We start from the raw sequence: 25,544 nt of genomic DNA on the forward strand, positions 1-25,544 counted from the left end.
TGTACCCAGAGTAGATGTTCTGAGAAGCGCACCCAAAGCTGGGATCTCAAATAGCTGGTTGCGTTCATTCGCTTTTCTCTATCTGCAGCAGAAAGAAAATCGTCCTTCCTCTTGCTGCTTTGGCTCTTTTTTTGGCTAAACTACTAGCCAGGCAAACAGAGCAGGTTATGATGGACAGGCAGACATTATTATTTCATCATTCGTTTTTGCCTACATCTGCCCTACACCAATCTCGGCTTCAGTCATACTGTAGCATGAAAAAAAAAAAAAAAAAAGAAGCAGAAGTTAAACAAAGATTCTTTAAATACTAGGAAAACATTTGCATTCAGGCTCTCATTCGTGTCCTTTAAAGGCATTATTTTAAAAAATGTTTATGCAGCAGGGGCATTTCTCCAACACATAAAATTCTTGAAAAACAGGAAAAGGAAATTAATGCTTCCTTCGAAATTAACCACTGTTGGCACAGTCTTGAGTCTGTTACTCTGATACTTTACTGTGCCTTTACCTTTGTCCACATTTACATGATCCTGCCCTTAATTTTGAAGTTAAGCTACTGATAAGTTTCAAAGAGAGAATAAATCCAAGCATTTTTACTGATATCAAACACGTTTTTAAAATAATTTTTAAATCGCCATCGAATTACACAAAACATTATCAACAAATGCAATCACCAGGATTGTATTTTCAGAATTTAACTCAGAATTTTAAGAAATTTGCAATGTCTCACCAATGCATTAGGATCACATAGCCAGGCATCCCTTCAACACAGACCAGTCAATAAGATTTCTTTTGTCCTATTGTTTCTATTCTTTAGCAATTTCTACTCACTGCATAGCATCCCATCACCTAGCTGCATTATGGAGAAGACGACTCCCTATGCCTTACACCTCTTATAGCACACCTATGCAGTACCAAAAACCACTTGCCTCCCAGAGTTTCATCAGTGGAATTAAATAGTGTCTGGTTTGATCACAACCTGCTGAACGGATTAAAATTTGACTGTAATCTTGTGCAGATTTCCTGCAGAAATACAAGCAGCACTTCAAAACCATTCAGGCCCCAACACAGCACAGCTCTTCAAAACCTCCTTGAATCCTGCTGACAGCGATGAGTGTGTACATGTCCAAGCGTCGCAGCCCCCACATAGGTGGTTTAGAAGCCACCACATAAATTTCGAAGGTGCCCTTGCCCAGAGAAAACCTGGTAATGACACAGACATTTCACAACACACTGCAATCCAAAGATGCACACATATACGTCCGCTATTAAAGCGCTGGTGTTTTTACAAGAGTAGAAGGTTCAGTCTGGATTAGCAACAGCAGTGGAAGACTTCTTACAGACTTCTAGACTGTGCCGACGGGACCACTGCCATGTTGGCAGTTGGAACGCAAAGGATTGCAGGGAGAACCCCACAAGCTATTGCAGCTCATCCTAAAGAGACAGCAGTAACCAGGACTTCCCCTTCCCCACACAGACGAATACCTGTAGCACAAATTCTTATCTCACAACTGTTTTATCAACCATTACCAGCCCTAATTGCTCTTGAAGGCTCTAAACAAAAGGTTCGATCAAGCAGCGGCTACATTTTGTGAGCTTCTGTGTGTCTGCTGAAGTCAGCTTTAGCAAGGAGCTATGCAAGACCGTTCCTGACAAAGATCAAGCCAAATTCAACCTTTGTGTGGCTTCACTGATGACACCATCCACAGGCAATGAGGTCCTGTGTTTACCTTGGGGAGAGGAAACCACCCACAGCAAGTGAGCAGACATGACTCTTTGTTTGCAATGCACTTTCCAATACTAAGGACTTAGTTGTCTTTTCATGTCCAGAGGACCATGTCTCACTTGAACAGGAGGTCAAATTTAGATAGATAGATAGAAATTGAGCAATAGGTTCTTCTTTCAGTGAAACTGCACCAAATTTGTTGCCCTAACATTCTCTGAAAATAGTCATGTATGGCCTCACAATTTTCAAAGGCAAAATACATTCCCAGCCTTCCTGGATAGAAGACAAAGAATATCAGATATAGAAAAATATGAATGAAGAAAACACCATGAGTTTCACAGCTGGTCAGTTTTCCCCTAGATTGCCATTCCTCCACCCACAGTGAAGCCACCAAAGGCACATTAAAGCTTTTCCTCTGACATGAATTATTCCTGGAAGGACGATTATGAGCTAGAGATGGAAGACTGTGGGGAGGAAATAGAGGGAACGCAAGGAATGAAAACACAAAACATCTCTGAGAAGACCCTGTAACCCTTATAAGATATGCTCATTTTTAATTTCATGTCACTTTGGATTCAAAGTCCCTAAGAATCTATGCAGAACAGCAGTACCAAAGAAATCCTGCAGTTACAATGTTGTCCCCTGCTTTATGCTCTGAGAACAGCCCAAATGTCCTTTACTTCTACTTCCCAACTAGAATATTTAAGATACAAACAGCTTAATGCAATGGGCCTACAAATGGCATCATCTTTCACGGCTCAAGTCTCACAAATTATGTGATCCGTAGCAAAATCCTGCAAAAAAATCCTGCTGGGGCATTTTCATTTCCATGAGCGCAGTCCTATTAAGCGAGACGGATTCTGTTATGATTACTGTGACCTTGAATATTATGTAACTGCAGTCTGGGAGAGCTTTTACTGTTGAAAAAAACTTCATGTAAAAAAAAAAAAATTAAGCTACTAATGTTCATGACAGAAGGGGGAAATTTGATCTAGTCACATTCTAGACAACAGAGAAAGGAGAAAAATACTAAGATTGAATAAAACCACAGTTTCATCAGATAAGAAAGGCAAGGTAACTGCAAAAGAAATCATTTGACTAAATCCCATAAACTGAGAATGTGAGAAACTTGGTGATCTCCAGCCAGGTTTTAGTGGACACATTGCACCGGGCACCCTTGCAAGCTGACTCAGCAAAGCTGCCTCTCAGTCAAGGCCATGGCACATGCAGAAAACTTCCATTCATGAGGCTGCCTGCTGGCCTTGACTCGAGAATCAAGACATCAACGTGGCTGCCATCCATCACCTTTCTTCTTGCTGAGCTCCAATGGTTTCTGACTTCCCTGCTGGAATAGCATGGCCTGTATTGACCCTTGGCCAAGGCATGAAACTGAGTCCTGCATCCGTTTGGTTGCTGCTGTTCCCCCTGGGTTTTGTGTGCCCAGGGCAGGAGTCCCCCTAGGGCAGCTGTTCCCCTAGGGCAGCTGAGCTTACTGCCTGCTCCTTATTGTACTCCTCAGGGCTCCTCCCCAGGTGGATCTTTGATGATTTTCAGCAAAGACCTTCCAAGACTACAAAAATCTGCTTGGGTTAGGTCAGCTGCTTTTGGGCAGAAGACCTCAGTCCTTTTGCCGGTCTACTTGACCTGTACCACAAACAGTTTCTCCAGCAAGGCATGTATCTGACCACTCAGCCTCTTCCCAGACACCAAGCAGCAAGCATGCTTCCCTAATATTTACATGCTCTTGAAGGTCAAATTTTCTATCTAGTAGTAATGCTTAATAATGTGTGATCTTTGGGCAAACAACATTACAGATGGAAAATTAAACCCTGATCTTTGTGAACGTGACATTGCTCACTCAACAGGTCAAATTCAAGGTGCACTCTGTACCAAAAAGGGTTTGTGTGAGTTTTCCTGTCCTCCCAATTTCTTCTCTCATCGTTACCATGGCGAGATGGCTGTGTGGCCACCAGCTCTTGCCCCAGACAGAGCCGCGTTTCAAAATGGCAGGGTACCTGTGTACATCTGCCTACGTATTTGTGCAACAAACGTGAATATAGTGGCCAAATGAACAGTAACATGAAATGTCAAAAACACAAACACAATTCCCACAAAGTCAATAGCACCTGGTTTACCAACTGTGAAGCCCTGGATGTGGATGAGAAGCTCAACGTGAGCCTGCAATGCGCGCTGGCAGCCCAGAAAGCCAGCCGTGTCCTGGGCTGCATCCCAAACAGCGTGGGCAGCAGGTCGAGGGAGGAGATTCTGTCCCTCTGCTCTGCTCTCGTGAGACCCCACCTGGAATACTGCGTTCAGCTCTGGAGTCCCCAACACAAGAAGGACATGGAGCTGCTGGAGCAGGTCCAGAGGAGGGCCACGAAGATGACCCGAGGGCTGGAGCACCTCTGCTATGAAGACAGGCTGAGAGAGTTGGGGCCGTTCAGCCTGGAGAAGAGAAGGCTCCGGGGGGATCTTATAGCAGCTTTCCAGTACTTAAAGGGGGCCTACAGGAAAGCTGGGGAAGGACTTTTTACAAGGGCATGTAGTGATAGGACAAGGGGCAATGGCTTTAAACTGAAAGAGGGGAGATTTAGATTAGATCTAAGGAAGAAATTTTTCACTCAGAGGGTGGTGAGGTACTGGAACAGGTTGCCCAGAGAAGTTGTGGCTGCCCATCCCTGGCAGTGTTCAAGGCCAGGCTGGATGAGGCTTTGGGCAACCTGGTGTAGTGGAGGGTGTCCCTGCCCATGGCAGGGGGGTTGGAACTAGATGATCTTTGAGGTCCCTACCAACCCTAACCATTCTATGATTCTATGATTCTTCAATCTCTTTTAAGATTTAAAAAAAAAATCTTAAAAAAAAAATTAAAGGCCTGACTACATTGTACATCTGTTCACGGGTCAACTGTAAACTTCTCTTACAGGCTACATTTTAAATTATGTCAGCCTTTACATGCTCTGAATTTGGCCCACAGTCTACGCAGCACTTTCTCCCAAGTTCACACAATTTTCGACTCTTTTGAGGTTACATATATTTATTGACTTGTGTGGGAACAGGCTTTGCTGGAGACTATATTTTGAAGTGACAAGTATGGTTCAGCACAATATCTTTTTTTTTTTAAGTCCAGCATTAACTTGAGTATTGGTACAAGTAGCAGCTCTCGCAAACTTGCCAAAAAAAGTGGAATACGTTCTGTGGGAGTATAAAATAGATTGGCCACTGTTATTCTATCAAGAGCATTAGTTCCATGTGCAAGAGAAATAAAGTGCTCATTCATTACCCAATTTGCGGTGACAGCCTAGTGAGATATCTCGTTTACATTCTGATACTCCCATGAAATGAACTGAATTCCCACACAGTCACAAAAGGCCAAAGTTAGCATTTTCCTTAAAAAAAAAAAAAAAAATAAAATAAACTGAAGTCTGCCTCTGGAGCAGATTGGCTGTAACCTTGAACCTGAAAGGAAATGAGAGGGAGAAAGAAAGAGCAAGGCATACATCATAAGAGGGGGTGGGGAAAAGCTAATGACACCAAGAATGGAAAATGTGGGCATTAAAAGAATTTCCTATTCTAAACAATGTGCAAAGTTAAAAATACTTTCTCCTGAGATTATCCTCAGCATAAATACTCACGACGGCTATTTATAGCTGTCTGGTAGCCTCCAACAAAGATTTTTATTCCAACAAAGGAGCTGTATACGAATGCAGGACCTGTTTAAAGAACGATTAAAATGGAAAATAAACCCCTCTTGCGTCAGCCAGCCATATTGGAACCTGTTTCCAACGCAGTCTAAACACTGCTTTCCTGGACGCTGATAATTGAGCATTAAATACTAAAGGGAGGGAAGGAAAAAACCCCTTGGTTCATTTATCACAAGCCAAATACCCATTGTCATAAAGGCCAACACCCAAGCGCCTGCCAGGCGAGGTGCTGAGCTGAAATAAAGAGCCTGCAAGTTGCTCAGCATCTCTGTGGGTGCCCGGAGGCTCCTGTGCAGCAAGATCCCAGAACCAGGATTGCCTGGGACAACCCAGGGAGGGACTGAGCCAGGCACCATGGCTACAACCGTGCGCCACTGGGAAACCACCTAGGGCAGAGCCATGTGGCACAAGTTTGCCGTGAACCCATCACGTGGGAGAGGCTTCAAAAATTTATTGGTTTTCCTAGTCTGTTCTTCCACTTCTAAATCTTTCCACTAGGGTTGGTCTTTGGAGGTGAGGGGACTGAGAAATACGTGGAACATGTTTAATTTAGAAGAGAACAGAACCCAAAGCATCACACATCTTCAGAAAGGTCAAGATGGCTGTGTAAAAGTAAGCAGTTACTGGCTCACATGGAGGGCTTCGACCCCAATTCCTGGGAGTCCTGAGTGTTTTTGATGTTCAAACAGAACTGGGACAGAGAGGAAAGGAAGGATAGGGATCACATGCAAAGCTTGAAAGAAAGAGGGAGCCGACCACTCCGAGTACTCGCCAACATACAGTCCTACCGTTTTGGTTGCCTTCAGCTTGGAACTAGGAAAAAAAAATAATTATAAACAATTTATTTGTGAATATACTTTTGAAATCCATGGGAGGCTTTGCCAAGATACGTCATGATATCAGATTGCAGGTACTGCTGGTGGGGTATGGTACAGGGTACACCTGTGATAGGAATAGGGGAAGGAGCCCGTACTCCCATCACCTGTACGTGATAAAAGTACGTGTCCCATGAGATGGGTCTAACAGGGTGACCAACTCCCCCCAGGAACTATATCCTCTCTTTTTATCTCCTGGTCGCAGGTAAGCAGTTGCATCTTGGGGTGCAGAGGTAGGTGAGAGAGATCCTGCTTTGTCCCTTTTCAGATCTCCCTCTAAAACTTGCCTTTCAGTGCAATCACTGTGCCTGGGTCACGTTTGCTAATGACTTCACAGTTAATTAGCTAAGTTGTGACCACAGTTTGTGTTATCGGTAATTGCCTGACTGTATGGCCTGCCACTTTGCTGTCGATCAGCCGTGCACACCCTGTGTTAATTAAGACTGTAAGGATTTCAGAGCAGAGGCACTGAGGATGCATCAGGGACTTTGCAGTACGGTTCTGATCATAAAGTTCTACTAACGTATATTTTTCAGCTCAGCTTTGGTTTGGCTTCAGTTTGGCTCCTTCAATTCGAGTTAAGATTTGAATTAAAAAGAAGCTTTTTAAAGTAATGACTTGGACTGAGTCGAAGTTCAAGAGAAGAGTAACAGCTCAAACAAGTTCTGAGTTCACGTTCAGTTTAAATCTTCGGTGCCGGTTTGTGATCTGTGGCTCCAACCAGTACCGAAACACCGCTGATTTGAAGTTAAGTACACCTAGGAGCAAAAAAGGAGTTGCTAAGCACGATTTAGCTAACGCAGAGGAGAGAAGCCAAGCAGCAAAGCAGTTCCACAGTGATAACATTGACGCTGTCCCCTCCACCAGAAACAGAGAGCTTTTTGCCCTGCTCCCCAGCCCTCTCGGGACACGCTGCTCAGTACTAGGATGCAAAGCCTCTACCCTTATTTCTTAATGGAACAATTTACCACTTCAGAGAGTTTTCTCCATCTGGAGAAAACCAGAGCTGCTCATTGTTGCTTTGCAGGAAATGTAGAATTTTCCCTCCTCCCCAATTTCATTTGTAAAAAAGGGTTTGGGATAAACTTCCCCAGTTTTCAGAACTTTTCTTCTAGCTCCCGGTCACCAAAAGTTTCTACCAATACAGGTTTTAATGACAAACAAGCATACAAGCATTTCATCCATTTTTTGTAAGGATTAAATCAGTAAGAATTTTGCCCACAGAGGGAATAACAAACGGGAACCTTTGACTGCCTGAATGATAAGACTCTCTTCACTTGCATGCAACTCTGCGTGGAAGCAGAGGAAAGTTAGCGCAGCAAAACAAGCTGTTTTGAGACATGGAATTTTAATGGCAGTTTAATCTATTGCACACAGTTTAGCGACGTAACGAGGAGCCTATAAACCACACAAGTGCTACAGACTGACATCCACATTTCAGTCATAGTATATGGTTTTAGGCACGGCAACCACCATAGCTGGATAGTACAGCACATTCTGTTCTACCAATGGCAACTCAACAGCATCATCTACATCTGACTCTCATTCTTTCTGGTATCCAGTATTATGGCTTTTGGAACAGGATAATAACTATTATCCCACCCCCTCCCCACTTCTGTGGTCGGCATCTCACTACTCCTACCATATTTAGTTGATAAATAATGGGGAGTGGGGCTAGGGAGGAGAAAGCAAATGGAGCTGAGTTACATAAGTGACTTTTTTTTTTTTTTTCCCTAAAAGTCTTAATTTATTATCTATTCACAACGTTCACTAAATGTACAGGCTCAACTGCCACGTTCCCCTCCTCTGCGCAAACAAGGTTGCAGGCAGTTCTGTGTCTTTTGAGACTCATACTGCTCTTTATTAAAAGGTGAAGTTGTGTTTGCCCTAGTTCATGAGATGCCCAAAATACAACTTTTGCAAGCACACTGCAGAGCAGGCTGCTCCGCAAGAAAGCTCACAGCTGTGAGAGACGATGCGGTCCTGTGGCTGAGACGTGGTTTCTATTCCCAGGTCTGCCACTAAACGATTAAAGATGGAGCTTGAGGTAAAATGTGTTATGACAGCCTAAACCAGTGATGACAAAGGCACATTTACAAGAAACAGGAACATGGCTCTCATTTAAGAAAGAGAAAAAAAGAAGAGGAAGACAAAAACAGGGGGGAAAAAAAAATAATCTGATATGGCCATAGCTGCTATTCCAGATGGCGAATCCAGCTCACAAATGGCAGAAAAGTACCTTCAGTCAAAGGGTCTGGTATTGCTCCTGCCCTATTTTCTGATTGCTTTCCCAAAAAATCAGCATCATATTTGTTAGTTTTGGCCAGAACAAGTCTCCAGATGTCTTCCACGTCCTTCTCTTACACAGATGCTCAGCAACACATGCCCTATCCACTGACCAGTCAAGATGTGACTCTCAAGCTTGCACAGGCATTTGAAAGACTTTTCAGCCTACCGCTAAACAAAAGCTATACCAGCTGAAATCACACAAAATCTGGTGGAAAAGGGCTACAAGGAGGTGCTGTTGCTCCTCTCCAGCTTCTGGAAGTGTTTACTGAATTAAGAACAGAGCAGCTCCACAAAAACCCTGTGGGCTATGCAAATCAGCTCATGCCATCTCAGTGCCAGCCACCCAATGGCTAACAAGTCTACTATTATCAGGCTGTCAACCTAATCATCCTCCCTTGCCAGGGGAAATCATCAGCACACACACTGCAATATCTCCATATCGACATCCCAGAGTCAACAGTAAGCGAGTGGCAGAGGAAAACAAAGGCTTTGCATCCAGTTTTCCATACAAAGAAACACACATGCAGTTGTTATTAGATGTCACGGGCAGAGGTGGGCCAACCTCCAATCTAAAGACCTTAAAACTTACAGAGGAAGATTCTCGAAGCCTATTTCCAAAGCTGCTTTTCATGGCTTCTCCTTCTAAAAATGGTCCATACCAAAAGGATGGTGACAAAAACTGTTGGCCTGGGTGATTGCTACATCGGTCTCCAAATTCCATAGTTGCAGGTTGGAGAAGATCTAATAAACAAATAGGCAAGCAAAAAGGATTCGTACATCCCCTCTGAGAGGCTTTTGGCTGTGCCAGAATCCTCCTTCACTCCCTATTAGCAAAGCTAAAGGAATAGCACTGCCACGTTACAAGGATGATGCAGGGATATATACGTTTAGTAAATAATTGACAACATCTCAGATGCTTTGGTTATGGGGATGTAGGAAGTAGCTTGGATTATGAGAGAGACACTACAGTGCTAATGGAAGAAGTGAAGATAGTTAAAATAGCATTATTATTGCCAACAGAAGAAATCACTTTCAGCTACCTTTCAAGCAATCCCCTCTGGCCAAATTTCTTTATGTTTATGCCCTTATGCTTACATCCTTACTCCATCTAATTAAGTACTTCAGGTTTAAAAAGTCTGAATTTTGACTAGTAAACAGATTGTCCTATTTCGAAAGTCTTCATTTTAAATCCCTCCTGCAGCTCTGTTTGTCCTGCCTTGCAGAAGAACTTGAAGGCACTATAGAAGTGGGCCACGAACCTGCAACCCATCTCCTGTAAAAGATGACAGTTCAGGTGACCACGACTTACATGTACAGAAGCATCTTTCATATCAAAAGTGCTTTACAAATTATGGAGACGCACATCTCTAGCAAAACGCAGTTACTGCTTGAGTAAAAGGTGGCAGCCTACAAAATCACGCACTCCAGTGGGACAAGGAGACATTTTAGCTAAGAACACTCAATGTTGCCCATAAAAATGACACATTCTTTACCTCAGAGCAGTGAAGACCTCAACATTTACCATATGTAATCCAAATAAAGACAACATTCAGAATATTTTATTAAAAACAATTGCCTTGAACACAAACGGCCCAATTTACAGTATGTTGGGTAGCTGCCGGACGTCGATAGAAAATGAACACATGCTGTAAATCCAGGGCTTGGTAATTAGGAAAACGTGCATGTTTCCCAAGTCTGCTTCTCTGTAGGTAGGACTAAAGGGCAACATTATGTCATTTCCCTTTGCGCAGGACTCCCTATTGACTTCCATAAAGAATTTGGCTTAAAAACTGATGACAGGGTACAGCCCAAGTTGAGGGAAGAGCAACCAATAAATAAAGGAAGACGGGTTGGTGACGGAAAAGTCATTCCTAGTCAACAAGACATCTTACCAATATTTTCTTCCAGCAGTATAATGAGGACAGGACAGATGATCTCTGCTCGTCCCTTAAACTCGTCCCTTACACTTAAGCTCGTCCCTTACACTCGTCCCTTAAATCCAGAGTAACTGCAGAACACGCATAATCACTGAAAACGGGATTCAGACTGAAATGAGTGAAAGTAAGCCTTAAAACACTGAATGTAACACAAAACAGAACAGCTATGAAGGTAAGACACAGCCTGCTAAACAAGTCCTCTGAGATTAACTGGGGGCCAGCCCTTTCCTCCTAGATCTATCCTGCTTTAAAACTATCAATAATAGTTTCTGTTTCAGAATTCTTCTGTTATCAGCAAGCACTGACGAGACTTTAAAAGTGTTCATCAACCAAACTGCATGTTTTGTGATCTTTGCTCCACTTCTGTACGTTTATGCCTTTATTTCCTCAAAGCAAAATATTATATCCAGGAAAACCACGCAGCCAACAGACCGAGAAGTTGCATTCCCTCCAAAGCCAGAAAACCACAAGCATGCAAGACCTATAATGGTATCAAAGTCGGTGCATCAGGACCTCATTGTAAGTATGATGTGAGCACGATAGGTGAAATCAGGATGGAGCCAGCGAAGCAACAGGGAAACAGATGAAGAAAGTTAGACTTTTAAGACGTGAGTCACCAAAACAACACCTTCAAGCGCTTCTCTTTTCTCAAACAGTGTCAGAGCTGGTGACATAAAGTCTTTCATTGTCTTCATGGTTTATTAGGTACTGTATTAGTCCATCTGACAATAATCAGTAAATGAAAAAATTAGATTACAGACCCATTGAATATGCCTAAACATTTCTGGTTTGCCTTCAAGATATATTTTCTTCATTCAGTTTATGTATATCCTGTACATATATTCGGGACTGACAAAACATGATGAGATTTTCATTACTTGGTAGGGGTTTTTCTCATATTAAATTAATCACCAACATATTCCTTCTCTTTAGGATATTGAAATGACTCATCCATTCCATGAAAAATTTTGGTGAGAAATAAGACAACAGCCCTGAAGGAACTTATGCAACCCTCCAGTATAAGAAGATGATTACAGGCTAATGAAAGGAAATACTCACTAGCTTGTACAAAAGAGAAAGGAGGGGGGGAAATTAAACCTTTTGCTTCAACAAATTCATCTTGTGGCATTCCAGTACAGACAACCCCTGCAGTCATCACAACTCACTGGTTTGAAAAGGTCATTAGTACTCCATCGCATTTTGTCGGGAAAATGAAAAGCCAAATTCATGGGCACGTCAGGAAAATTCGCCATTGCTATTGCTGTGGGACGACCTGAAGCCCTACTGAAGAGTTTATTGGTGGGGGTTCTACAAAACATCAGCCCAGCACACGGACGCACGTTCTGTACACGGTATTCACCCTGCAGCTACCGTGAGCACAGCAACAGCATCAATACAAAACACACAGAACAACCCTCTGCTTTATTCCCCTCTTTCTACAGTTCCCTACCCAACTATTTCCTTCTCCTCCTGCTCAGAGCGGGCTGACACCAGGCACATGATGCTTGCACTCAGAAAGCAAGCTGCAGTGGGAAGCACTTTGTTATCCGTGTGGCTGACCTTCAGAGGAATACCCCACTGTGCAAGCTGGACCATAAAAGGAATCCATGTGTAGGCAGTGTTTAGAAAAGCCATCTCCTTGTCTTTCCCAGCTATGGTGCTGCCTTATTAAGACACTGAAGTAATAACTGCTGGAGAATCTCGGGAATGTTCTGAGCGACAGAGCCCAGAAAAAGCTTGTCATTTTGCATGGGCTGAAGACAAACTTGAAAAAGCTGTGAGGACTCAAAAACTGTGAGCAGTTGCAGGCTACTAAAAGAAACCTATTCCAAAGAAACTACAGTCATGCTATTCCTGTGGAAATGGACGATCTTTTTTTTTTTTTTCTTTCAATCCAGTCATAAAAGTTTTCTGCATAGGGTAAAAGGTAGAAAACCAGACTGGATGTTGAGAACTTCATCTCGAAGGATGGCATGGTGTGCCATATGAATGCAACGGTCTAGTCGTCTCATGAGGGGGCATAAAGCCAAAAATCATCTGAATATGGATAATCAGAAGGGCTTTCGTTTCCAGTCTCTGCGGTGCTCTGGTCCTCTCATAAGATGATAAGCACTAAGTGGGAGGAGAGGAAATAGTCTTTTGTGGTCATTGACTTTCAAACTGTAAGCATTTTTGTGAAAACCTGATAGCTAGTTTTTGCTGAAAAAAAAATTAATTCATATGAAGGCCACAAACAAATTTATGAAGTTTCTTTTTTGTTTTCCACCAAAAGGTCCATTTCACTAAAAGCCGTTTATACCACCTCCTTCCTTTTCTCTAGTCAAAAATAGAGATGGGAAAAGTTTTATTCTCTATCTTAGGGAGGCAATTTGCTCCAGGGCCAACTTCATCCTTGTATCTTTCTCACCTCTGTATTGTAACGATGCCTATCGGAAATGCCCAGGATTGATTGATACATCTGATTTTCTCCTTATCTCTAGAGGGCTGGCAATTTTGTAAAAGAAACCAGCTTGCTCCCATCAACACTGTCTGCTGGCTCAGAAGTTTGCTCAACAAACACACACACACACACCCCTCCCCAACCCAAAAGACATTTCTGAGAATTAAGCTATTACACATAGGACCCCCTTTTGTGGTACAACGCTGTGTCTTGTGAACAAGCGTATATGTTCTCAGCCACTCCTGCAGTGCTTTTCTCACTTTAAAAGTGATGTTCAGATTTTTCTTTCTAGTCTCTATTCATCTTTGCAGGATACTACTTTGAAACAGTTAGCTATAACAGTCCAAGCTATTGCAGGAATCCAGCTGCCAGGATCAGGAATAGCTGTAGCAGTTTGGTGACTCTGCAGTGGCTTGCAGCGAGCCCCTGAGCTCTCCGTTTCTTGACATGTGGTCAGTAGCTGTTGATGGATGTGCGTAACAGATGATTCACTGTGTAATACCAGCCTTACCCTGATCTGTACCTGACCTCATACAACATGGTAACGTGAAGGGGTTGGAGGTAGGTCAGTGTCTGAGCTTCCCCGTCTGTAGTCACCCGTGCCACCCAACTCTCCGCAGAGCCACGTTAAGAGCAGAAACAAGCAGCTGTAAGAAAAGGCAGGATTGGCATGGAAAAAGAACATCAACAGAGATTCCTCAGCCGGGAGTCCGGCACCAGTACACCTCACTGCAGTCACAAAGGCCTTGTCTGTGCACAGAAGTTGCAGAAGTTTACCTCAAACCTGGTTTGAAAGTGAGTGCATTCAATCTATGCAAACCTCCCAGTCCAAGTGTAAATGGGCTTCCCATCCCACACTGTTTCACAAGAAGATATCTTCCTTGCAAGAGGCTCAGCTGATGAGCAGTAAATCGAGTCATGGTACTTTGGTTACTTTCTACTGTGTGCACCTAATTGACTTAAAAGTTTACCATGACATACATGAGGTTTAAATCATACAAAGAGGGCTCACAAAGAAGAGAGTGCTTGTTCAAGGGAATCACTTTAGACACCAGTAGACAAGATATTGTCTTGTGCTGGTGGAAGAGGGAAGTACTAGTATAGAGACGTAACTTAACAAAACCTTTGAAGAAGTCCTGCTTTTGAGTACCGATGGTCAGCATCTCCCTTATGGCTTCAGCACAAGAAGAACATAATCTGCCGAGAATCACAGAATGGTTTCGTTTGGAAGGGACCTCAAAGATCATCTAGTTCCAACCCCCCTGCCATGGGCAGGGACACCCTCCACTACACCAGGTTGCCCAAAGCCTCGTCCAACCTGGCCTTGAACACTTCCAGGGATGGGGCATCTACAGCTTCTCTGGGCAACCTGTTCCAGTGCCTCACCGCCCTCAGAGTGAAAAATTTCTTCCTTATATCCAATTTAAATCTCCCCTCTTTCACGTTAAAGCCATTGCCCCTTGTCCTATCACTATACACCTGTGTCAAAAGTCCCTCTCCAGCTTTCTTGTAGCCCCTTCAGAAGATAACCTCTTGCTAGAGCAGTCCTTGTTGTTGGCTTAAATAATGTCCACATTGAAAATGGATCACAAGCTACCTTAAAGGAAACCGAGGCATATTTTCAGCAAATGTCAGAGGAAAAAGAACCACCAATAAATATATTTTTTAAAAAACACAAAAAGACAGTCACAAGTAGCTGTTGAGCTTGATTTTCTATGTCAGTAGGACAAACTTCCTGGCCTTTTTTCAACAGACTACCCAGCAAAGACTATTAATAAGCAAGTTCATTTAGTCCAACCAACAGGTTTTGACACAGAAGAGAGAAAAACAACGTCTATTCGCATTTTATTAATGTCCACCAAGATGAGCCTAACCTTTAACTGTCAAATACACTACCAACTGGTTTATACTTTCCAATAAACAAAAAAAAAAAAGCATCCTGCTCACTTTTCCACTTCGTATCGCCCTCGCTGCTTCCCAGGAAGAGGAGGGCAGCAAGGCTGACACAACTACTGCTTCTTCTCATCTGTATCTGTATCAAGAAGCACAGCCACCTGATGTCTCCGTTTTATGAAAGACCTTGATCGCTCAAGGACAACCTGCTGGTGAGAAGGATTTTCTCTGTTTAGCACAAGCTACTAAGTAGGTTATGATAAGAGAAATAAAGCTGCTTATAAACATTTATCTTCAGTAATTAAAGCTTTTTGTTTAAAGACACAAAGCCAAAAATGCAGGAGTTAATTGGCCAAATGAGATGCTTCTGCAAGTTGAAATCAGTCTGGAGTTTCATTTGCAAATCACATTTTTCCTCTATAGCTCTCTGAACTGAGCTGTGAAAGGGTAACTTTGCCCAGGCTGCCAGCAATTCGATCGTGTTTATGTACTACGCTTATTCGTGTGTAAAGCTTGTTAGCATTTGACTTCATTTAATTATCCCTGCAAACAACTCTGCCTCGGCTTTTTAAAGGGAAATCTAATCTTCCAATTATCTGGTTTCATTTTAGATATTAGATCATAAAGATGTTAATAAAATGCAAACTCACACTGAGAAGCAGACGTTCCTAGAAATCCACTGGCTAAACTCATATTTTCATGTCACTCCTTAAGGTAATAACTGCAGTTTCTATCATGCCTAACAACTTTTACCATTCTGAGCCCAGAATGCCCTCAAGAATAGTAAGACAATTAAGCAAGAAGTTCAACAATGTTCTTATTCACTAAAAAGAAGGCATTGCAATCATACCCATCCAAGTCCGGAAATTTGCAGTTTTAGAGGCTGCTTTCAGTTACTCCCATCTGTTTAGAGCAAAAGAGCAAATTAACCACCACCAATGCTGTCCCTTCCACAGCAGCTTCTACCCAACACCTCCTCCAGACAACAATGAGCATTTTCAGACAACTCATCTGTGAGCACACACATCTGTGTGATGAGGTGTGCACCATCCTCTGGCCTTAGAAGGCTTTCTACAATGAATTAAATTAACCCTGCCCCACACGTGACTCGTGGATATCAGGCACGTGGGAAGTGACTAAGCAGCTGAGAGCTCAATCGTTTCTTTACTGACTGGAAAGAAATACAGATCAACTGGTTTTATTTATGAAGAGGGACCGGGTCATGAATCTAACAAGACTTAGCAATGGTTCATGTGGGTTTTTCTGATGACTGACACTTCATCCAGATGGATGAAGACAGGGGATTGCTCTGCCTAAGAAACAGTCTGACAAAAGCAGACTCAGGAACTAAGAACTGAACCTCCTTTACTTTGGGTTGTTATAGGATGTCTGTGGTCTCTGCCATACTGAGTTAACTGAAGGTAACCTACAAGACGGGCTGATGCACTTGCCAAGGGACAGAAAACGCTGCTGGGGAAACTGAGGTGCGATGTCTGCCTCCAAGGGACAGACATACCTATAGTCACAAGCACCACACTGCTCAGCTTTGGCAGTTACAAGAAGTTTGAAGGCTCTGTGCCTTCACAAACCTTAGGCCAATGTTCAGTGAATGCACCTTTTTGCATTTCAAGTTTCTGAAGTCTTTTGCATCAGAAAATTCTGATGCCAGATATGATTTACACTGTTTGAAGGTACAATAACAGGCGCACAGAGCTGCAAGAACACTCTAGGTTACCCTAGTTTAATTGACTGTCTACTGCCAATTTGCACAAAAGATACTAAAGAGATGTTATTTTTCAACATAAACCTGGCAGGACAGCCATTGACAATTATTTTTACTATACCAACTATCTTCCTTCAGCCGCATGATTTTCTTTGTGCAGTGCCTATGCTTCAGACTAATTCTGCAAATTTTGATAAAATACCATACTATATTACTCCTCATATGGTGCCTTTTGAGATATACATGCTAAAATTGTCAATAATGAGCACCAAAAGCTGTGCCTCAATGCCCATATTTTATTAGGCATTTAAATAAGATCCAGTTCATCAAGGACTTTGGTCTAGTTAAAGCTGATAAAAATGCAGTAGGAAACAGAAGGGCAGACTTCGCTTTGGTGGTAGGTGAATTACTTGGTTATAGGCTCGGGGGGAGTGCTTTTCACCCAAATGTTTCCCAAACTCCTTGGTGCTTCCAAGAAAGCCTGCCACTCTGTTGAAAGAGGTGAAAGACAGGGCATTTTGCCAGCTGTCTGGGTGCTGGATTTGGGCACTCCTCCTAAAAGCCTGGCTGATATAGAAGATGTAGTACAGAGATTACAGAATGATCTTAACATACATGTGGGATTAATATCTGTAATACAAAGGAGCTGATTTTGTTGTCTGCTTAGGAATTGCAGTGGGGTTAGCTCAGTAAAATTTATATTCTGTATGTCTAGCTATTTGGAAGAACAAAGCTTCTTTTATAAACATTTCTCCATAAGGACTTTAAAGAAAATATAATCTGCAAAACACACAATGGCTGTAAAATTAAGTGGTAGAGTCATACTCAGCTTTGCATATGTTTGGTTGTTTCCTCCAAGGCATCTGAAATGTTACAATAGCAAAGATTTGTCTGGAATTCACCCTCACTTGAGAGTGACAGCAGTGGGATGTGCTTTAACGAGCCACTGGGTCATGGTTTTCTGCCTGGATTAAGAATGAGCTCCAAGACCTGTAGGAACAGTGATCGATGCAATGTGAAGGACCAAACTCGACAATCCCGTTACGTCCTGTCAGTCCTGGAATTCAAGGCAGCTGTGAAGACAGGTTAACAGCTGGAGCGCTGTGCCTCAATTTGTTCTCAACCCTCATGCACTTCTAATCTTATTTATTCATTGTCTTAATATTTAACCCCTGGGCAGAAGATGTCCTATCTCAGCTCTACCAGAAGGCAAGTATTTTACAGAAAGACAAGCAGAAACCCCCAAAGTATTTGGGAACTTCAGGATATATGAAGTTCACGGAGAGATAAAATCACTGTAGCTCTTGTTTTAGTAGCAAAAGAGGCTTGGATCAGACAAAGGCACAGCCCTCAAGAGGGCAAAGGCTGAACCATTTTGGAAGTACTGTTCTGAAATAAATCATGAACATCGGGAAATGACATGTTAGGCATATTCAGCCAGCTTCTCTTATGTTTAAACATGCACTTCTTGAAAACTTGTATTAAAATCATATTCTTCATTCCATTATACAAGCCTGAATCGAAGCATGGTCTCTTAAAACTCTGAATATAAATGTAACCAAACATTGGGGAACAAGACATGGGCAAGTCCTAGTGTTCCAAGAAGTAGGGGATAATTAAAAAGGAACCGTCTCCGTTCATTCCTAAACTCTCAACACTGTTTGACATTTGCCCCTGATGTACACTCTATAGCAGAGATAACTCCACTGCAGAAACGAGGAGCAGTTTCAAAAGCTATTTGTGGTCATTCAATGTTGATCTACACTCATTTATCCTCACTGTCCTGGACAGGAGAATGGAAAATTGTCCACTTTCTGTGGCTGACAAGGATGACCTTTCGTTTTTTCCAGAAGCATTCAGGTGCTGTGGCAACAAACGTGTCTTGGTCCTACCCATCCAGAACATAAACAACATGCTTCCAATTACGTCCTCTAAAGATGTACCCTGTCTGATCCTGCTGGTTTTACTTTCTTAGTAAATTTACTTAGTGAATCAGCCCTTTGTATGTTTATCTGATTTACCTGAGCTACACCAGCCTCAACAGGAGCACTAGAACAGTAAAAGGCATGTTAAATGCCTTGCTCGCTCTGTACTTACCTTCACAGGTCTGGACCAAAATTTACTTGACTTCTTTTTCAGTTGTACCAAGACAAGTTTTGGGATTGACCATTGTCCCGGTGGGACATGGTTATTTTTTCTTTCTGGCAGCTAGAAGAGCTCTGTGTTTTGGATTTAGTCTGGGATTCGCTGTGAGAAGAATGTTGACAGCGCACTGATGGTTATAGTTGGCACTGAATCAGCAAGGACCTTTCAGCTTCCCATGTTCTTGCCAGCGTGCAGGAGCACAACGGGGGAGCACGGCCAGGACAGAGGGTCCACAACTTCCCTTATGATTTGAACTTAGACTTAGGATTGAGGGCCAAATTGGCCAAAGGAGTATTCTGTATCATGCAACATCATGCCCAGTATATAGATGAGTATTGACTGGGGAAGTCGGGATTGCTCTTCTAATGGTGCTCTCAGACTCCTGGTCACTCAGAGTTCGCTCTCGCTCTCTTTTCAGACTTCTCATTCATCCAGGCTTAGTGTCGGGACTTATCTATTTCAGTATCATTTGCTGGGACAAGACAGGAGTTTGTCACTGGGTGTGAGCAATTACACTGTGCATCACTGATTTGTATATATTATTATCATTATATATTTTTTACTATATTATTATTATTTTGTCACTATTACTTTAAATTTTATATTATTACTAAATTGTTCTTATCTCAACCCATGAGTCTTCTTCCCTTTTCCCTTTTAAATCTCTTCCTCATTCCCCAGGGGTGGGGAAGGGTGAGCGAGCGGCTGCATGGCATTTAGTTGCCGGCTGGGTTAAACCATGACAGTCCTCTTTGGTGTCCAAAGTGGCTGCCACCACCCCCGGCCTGCAAGCTGGGTTATTTCTATGAGCATTCCCCAACCTATGTCCATGAACATGAGCCACACTGCCTCATAAAACTGTTAAAATGAGAGGCTGGAGAGAGTCTGTGATTGAACTATCGTATGCTTTTTTACTAAAAAAGAATGTTTACCTACTGCTTTTAGTAATTAATGCTATTAGGAACCATAAAGCTTAATGGCAGTGTTTTTCTGTATACCTTACCCACTTATCCTTTCAGGGTATGTTTAGTTATATCTTACTGATCTGTAAGGAGATGAGCCCTTCAGCCAGGACAGCTGTGGCCCCTGTCAGGAGATCCTACACAGCCCACAAAGTAATATGGCAGTTTTAGAGAGTCTTTTTAGTGACTAGATGCTAGATAGCCACTTCTCTTTGCTGTATTTTTACAACAGGACAACCAATACCTCTCCTTCTCTGTGAAATGACCTGCAATCCCTTAGAGAAGAGCATTACACCGGGCAAAGCTGTGGTTCAAACTCAAAGTTAAGCTTCAGCTAAATGGAGACCAATCTGACAACCACCTTAAGACCTTCCTGAGGTCTGCAGTAGTGATGGTATGGCAACGAAGTATACTGGATCCACTTCCTAGTATAATTTTTAAAAGAGTCCCAACACCAGGAAGAGGTGAGAACATGTCGCTGGTGCAACGGCAAGTCAGCCAGTCGTAAAATTGTGGCTTAAGTTCTAAATAGATGAACCAAGAGCTATTCTTTAGGGAGTTCAAGGGGCTGAGTTTTGCTCTCAATTATGCTGAAGTCGAGGAAGCAGGTCTACTGTCACTTCGAGAAGCTATTTCACCTCAATTTTTCCCTGCAGCTGTGAGGGACCAAAGTGCATTAGCAAGGTATTCACAAAGCACTGCCCCTCCAGACACACCACACACACCCCCTCTACCCAGCCCCAGGCTTAATTCTTCCAGTGTCAGTTACAACATCAAAATGACAAAACCTGATGGTTTTGTTCAAGGGAACATCTTTTACTGCCCAAGAAGAGGCACAAAGCAGCAGGTGGCATTTGGTTTTTCCCTTGTTGAAAGAAGTCAACCCCCGTGCTTCAAGTACATGTGGGATTTTTCCCATCGGTTAAATGCAACTCCTTCCTGTGACAGTCCCGATACTCCAGCATGGTATGTTCCCTGTGGATGCGAAGGTAAAGCGTTCATCCAGTTCCTTCAACGCTGCCACTGAGACTGGCTGGAACAACTCAGGTAGGGCTTAATCCAAAGCCCATTGCAATCAGTGGAAAGCTTCCCACTGACTTCAGCCAGCTCTGGACTGGGACCTCGGGGCTTTATACAACCACTGTCTCAGGCGCAGGACTCCCTGAGGACTCCCTGCCATGCTTTGTCCTGGCTTTCCCAGCCTATGCCTGGAAAGCCTTGTTCCCCTAAGAGGTACCAGAGCTGCTGGACCCCCGCCAGCCTGAGCACACACGCAGTAAACCTGGCAGCTGGGGGAAAAGCTGGACAAAGCCCCACACTCCTGTCGTTGGCCACATGCCCTCTAGACAGGTCTGCACTGCTACTCCAAACATGCTGATAGGCCTCCAGAGATCCTAGACAAATACAAATGGCCAAAAATTCTGGCTGGGCAAAATTTCTGGGTGGGTGCAGCGAGCCTCTGTGGGGAAACGTGGGATATCCTGAAATGATAAGAGCTTAAAATATCAAAAAACCACTAGCTTTCTGAGTTGTTGGCAATCTATGTTTGAGTTGCCACAGCATGAACTACTAGCCAAACTGCATGCCGGGGAGAACCGCACTGTTGGTCTTTAAAAGACAAAGCCAGGCTCTCCTCAGGATCAATCCTAACCATTATCAACCAGATATGCCACAGCTACACAGCACAACAAAGCATCACTTTCAACAGCTTTCTAAGGGAAAAAAAATCCAAAATATAAAGCCTAACATCAGCCCTCAAGGATCAAACTTGCACTAAGAATCTCCAAAGATTAGACATAAGTGGCTGGATATCAGTGGCTCCAGCATGACAGACAATTGGGAAGCTGATGAAACACGTCTATCGAGCAGTTCTCACACGACCTCTGGCCCCTGGGGAAGACACAATAAGGTCAAGCAACTCCTTCTCGGGCACGGGGTGCATGAGCCCATGCTGCTACAAGGCATCTTCACCTCTCGGTCTCCCTTGGGCATGGGCATCGGGCTGGGAAGACAGGCTTTCCATGTACCTTTATCCCAGGAAATGGTAAAATGCATCACTGGGGCTGGCTGAGTTACAAATACTGTGGTTTGATATGGTTGCTTGCACTTCTGGGTTTACTGTTCAACTCAAAGAAGCCTAAACAGCATCTGAGAGACCTAGCAAACAAGTTACAGCCTACACATAACCATCCATCTGTCCATCTCTCAGAGGAAATGCTTACAACCAGTGGTGGTTTCCCCATAGCAAAGCTACAGCCCACTGATGGGAGGGCGCAGGCAAATGCCCTGTGTCCAAGCAGCATGTTCCAGTGTTCTGAGCTCGGCATTTCCAGCCTCCGTGCCGCTCTTCAGGCCTGAACAATTCACTTGATAAAACACCTGAAAGTGTTCAGACAATTGGCAAGCAGATTGCTGTGGCTTAAGACGTGTACACGAACACATTGTAGTCGTATTTTTAAAAGTAAAGATCACAGAATCATTAACGCTGGAAAGGACTTCTAAGATCATCAAGTCCAATTGTCAACCCCATACCACCATGCCCACGAAACGATGTCCTGAAGTGCTATGTCTACACGTTTCTTGAACACTTCCAGGCATGGTGATTGCACCGCTTCCCTTTGCAACCTGTTCCAATGTTTGACCACTCTTTCAGTAAAGAAATTTTTCCTAATATCTAATCTAAACCTTCCCTGGCACAATGTGAGGCCATTTCCTCTTGTCCTCTCGCTGGTTACCTGGGAGAAGAGACCAACACCGACCTCGTGACAGCCTCTTTTCAGGTAGTTGTAGAGAGCGATGAGGTCTCCCCTCAGCCTCCTTTTCTCCAGGCTAAACAACCCCGTTCCCTCAGCTGCTCCTCATAACACTTGTGCTCCAGACCCTTCACCAGCTTTGTTGCCCTTCTCTGGACAAGCTCCAACAGCTCAATGTCCTTCTTGTGACCATCCCCAAATCCCTAAAAATCTGAATTCACCAAAAACAATCCAGTGTGACATATTCATTTGTTAATAACCACCCAAATGTGCTGCCCTTAGCTCGACCTGAGCGGTGCAATGCAACAGGGAGGAAGGAATTCTCAGCTCCTCCCTGGCACTGCCCCTGCTGGGGCAGGTTTTGGGAGGTCTCAGCTCCCGGAGTCACATCTGAACTTGAGAACCAGGCTCTGTTATTGTTAAGGCAAACCAAAAATAAAAAGGCCAGACTAAATTATTTTTAAGATCTCAAGATTTTTAAAGCAGTCTTGTGACTTTTCAGGGGTCTGACTCATGAGACTTGAATGCTGGAAGTTGGCAGCAGCAGAGGGAGCATGGCGAGGTTTAGTGTACAGCAATTTATTGCTAAAAGCCTTCAAAACGTGTGGGAAAGGGCACGGAGCGCTTCTGCCACCCACGGCCTCTATTAGCAACAAACTCTGAAGCCTCAGCCTTTCCTTAAAAAGGTTTTCTTAAAGCAGAAGTACACTAGAAGTGTATAAATAGAATCATAGAATGGTTTGGGTTGGAAGGGACCTCAAAGATCATCTAGTTCCAACCCCCCTGCCATGGTGGTACAACCTCCTGATGGTGGTTGTATAAAGCCCCAAGGTCCCTGCCATACTGTGTGCTATACAGTGCACTGGCACAAGCTCTGCAATCCCTCCCACGCTGCCCAATGAAAACATATTGCCTGAGGCCTGGGGGGAAACCTTATGGGAGGAGAAAGGAGCTCAGTGCCACAGCACATTTGCTCCTCTGCCTTTTGGGGAGGTCACTGGCCAGGTGACGGCTGTGTTTTGCAAAGGGAGGCTTGCCACCTCATTTGCCTTTGACCATCACGCTTCACGCGAGTTTATTTGCAGGCAATGCTGCTGCTGTTTTCCAGAGCTCATACATCCACTTCTGCACAGCAACACTTCCTTCAGCAAGAAAAGTGGCCGTTGCATCTCATCTACTTGGCGTTCCCCCCCCCACATACCATCAACGTCCATCACAGAGCCCTACGTAAGCAGGGCCTTATTAAAAAGCTCAAAGCAGGTACCCAAAATACATTTGGTATTGCATTCTGCTGGCTTCCATTTAAAACCACTCTAAAAATGTGTTTTCTCCTACAGCATTCAGAACCCAAAGCACCATGATTTTGTCAGCACGTGGAAAGACCAGAAACAAAAATGAAGTCCACATTCAAAATTAAATACAAAAATGAGAACAAAACCGGCTTAAATCTAAGTTACATTTTTAAAAGTCATTGCAGTATTATGAAACTAAATCAAATCTTTGCATCAAAGACGACATCACAAAAATAAAGGGAGCCTGACTTTCTCCCTGTTTACTCCAGCGTAGATCATGGGAAATTCCATTACCGCAAATGGAACTGTACAGGTGTAAAATAGGGTTAGTTAATGAAACGTCATTCCCAGTATTTCCATGCTGCTTCTTTCATAAATTGACATCACTGTACCCATGTCAAATCCTGTTCTCAGTTGCACCAAAGAAAATCTGTAATAACTGACAGCACATGCTGCCCTTGCTGCCCACATAAAGCTGTTGTAAGTGAATAATGAATGACAAGCACTACAAATACAATAGCAACTACACAGTAACAGCAGACAATTCACAGACACACTATACTACGTATACCAAAGGTATCTCAGCTTCCTATTGTTATCTTAAAATTTTAGCTCATAAAAGACAACACAATCCCTTCTGTACAGCACTCACTCGCATGGCACCTGAGCATGAGTTTTCCTGCCATTAATTTCACGAGGCCATAGCCTACCTTCACCGTTTACATACATCCATATAACAAAATAACTAGAAGCAAGTGGATTCCTAAAGGAATTAGGCACTAGACATCCCTGACTTCCAGCCTCTCCCACAATAACTGTTAACTAAAATTATTTTACAGCACATATCGTTAGCAGGGACGCTCTGGCTAGCTATAGCATATTTTGGAATTTAAGACAGAAACCCTCAAAGCCACTGCTAACCAAAGGCAAACCACCGGCACCGTTTTCCATACGTAAAACCTCACCTCTCTGCTTCAAGGCGCATTTCCTCACGCTTTTGCCTCCTGAGCTCTCTGCGGCGTTCAAAGTCATCCATGGCGGGTGTTCAACTGCTCAGAGCTCTGGAAAGATCCAAATCTAAAAAGAGAGATGACCACTTAGACGAGAGAGAAAGCACAGTGGATGCGTTTAACCAACTGAGTCCATTCAGTTTGGTTTTGCTTTCTTAACTTTGCTGTAACTATTTTCTTTTTCCATCAAAAAAATTTAACTTCCTCAGTATTGTTGAGATAAACAAGATTAATGAAATGCCTTGTAGGATAAACACAGCCCATGCCTGCATTTAGTTTCCTAGTTAAAATTAAATCAACATGCTTTAAGTAAGGACTGTATACATCTGCTAGCCGCAGACTAGCTATTTGTAACGTCACAGGTCTTTTCTACAAACAAAAGCCACAATTCAGCAAGATCTAGACTTCAAGCTTCCCATTTTTACTGGAAGCAGTGAAAACACTGCACGAGAGATTTCTTTTTTTCTTTAGTCGCGCAGATAATTAACAGTTTTGCAGAAGTTAGTCCCCAGTGTTCGTCCCCAGCCCCCCTTTCAAAAAAATGGAAAAGAAAAGGAGAAAAAAAGAGAAGGAAAAGAGAAAAGAAAAAGAGAAAAGAAAAGCAAATTGGAAAAGAAGAGAAGGAAAATAAGCCAGAGCTTTTAAATACCACCCAGGAGGAGCCAAGCTATGTATAAATCCTGCTCAAAGAACCAAAAGCAGCAATATTTTTTTTTTTTGCAGTTGAATCCACGCGTTTTCCCCGTGCCCTACCTTCCTCTTTATGATTTAGTCCATGAAATATTTTCCTCTTTACAGTTC

General features: G+C 43.2%; 1 protein-coding gene across 1 annotated transcript in view; it reads right to left on the bottom strand.

The window, feature by feature from the left end:
• Positions 1-24,769, bottom strand: part of CALD1 (caldesmon 1) — a 94,376-nt gene extending 69,607 nt beyond the window's left edge. Inside the window, exon 1 of the mRNA XM_086610608.1 lies at positions 24,699-24,769. Within this exon, the coding sequence (XP_086466734.1) occupies positions 24,699-24,769 (71 nt within the window). The remainder of the gene's footprint in view (positions 1-24,698) is intronic.
• Between the last annotated feature and the right edge of the window lie 775 nt (positions 24,770-25,544).

This window comes from Tauraco erythrolophus, chromosome 4 (assembly GCF_009769465.1).
Source record: "Tauraco erythrolophus isolate bTauEry1 chromosome 4, bTauEry1.pri, whole genome shotgun sequence".
Classification (NCBI taxonomy): domain Eukaryota; kingdom Metazoa; phylum Chordata; class Aves; order Musophagiformes; family Musophagidae; genus Tauraco; species Tauraco erythrolophus.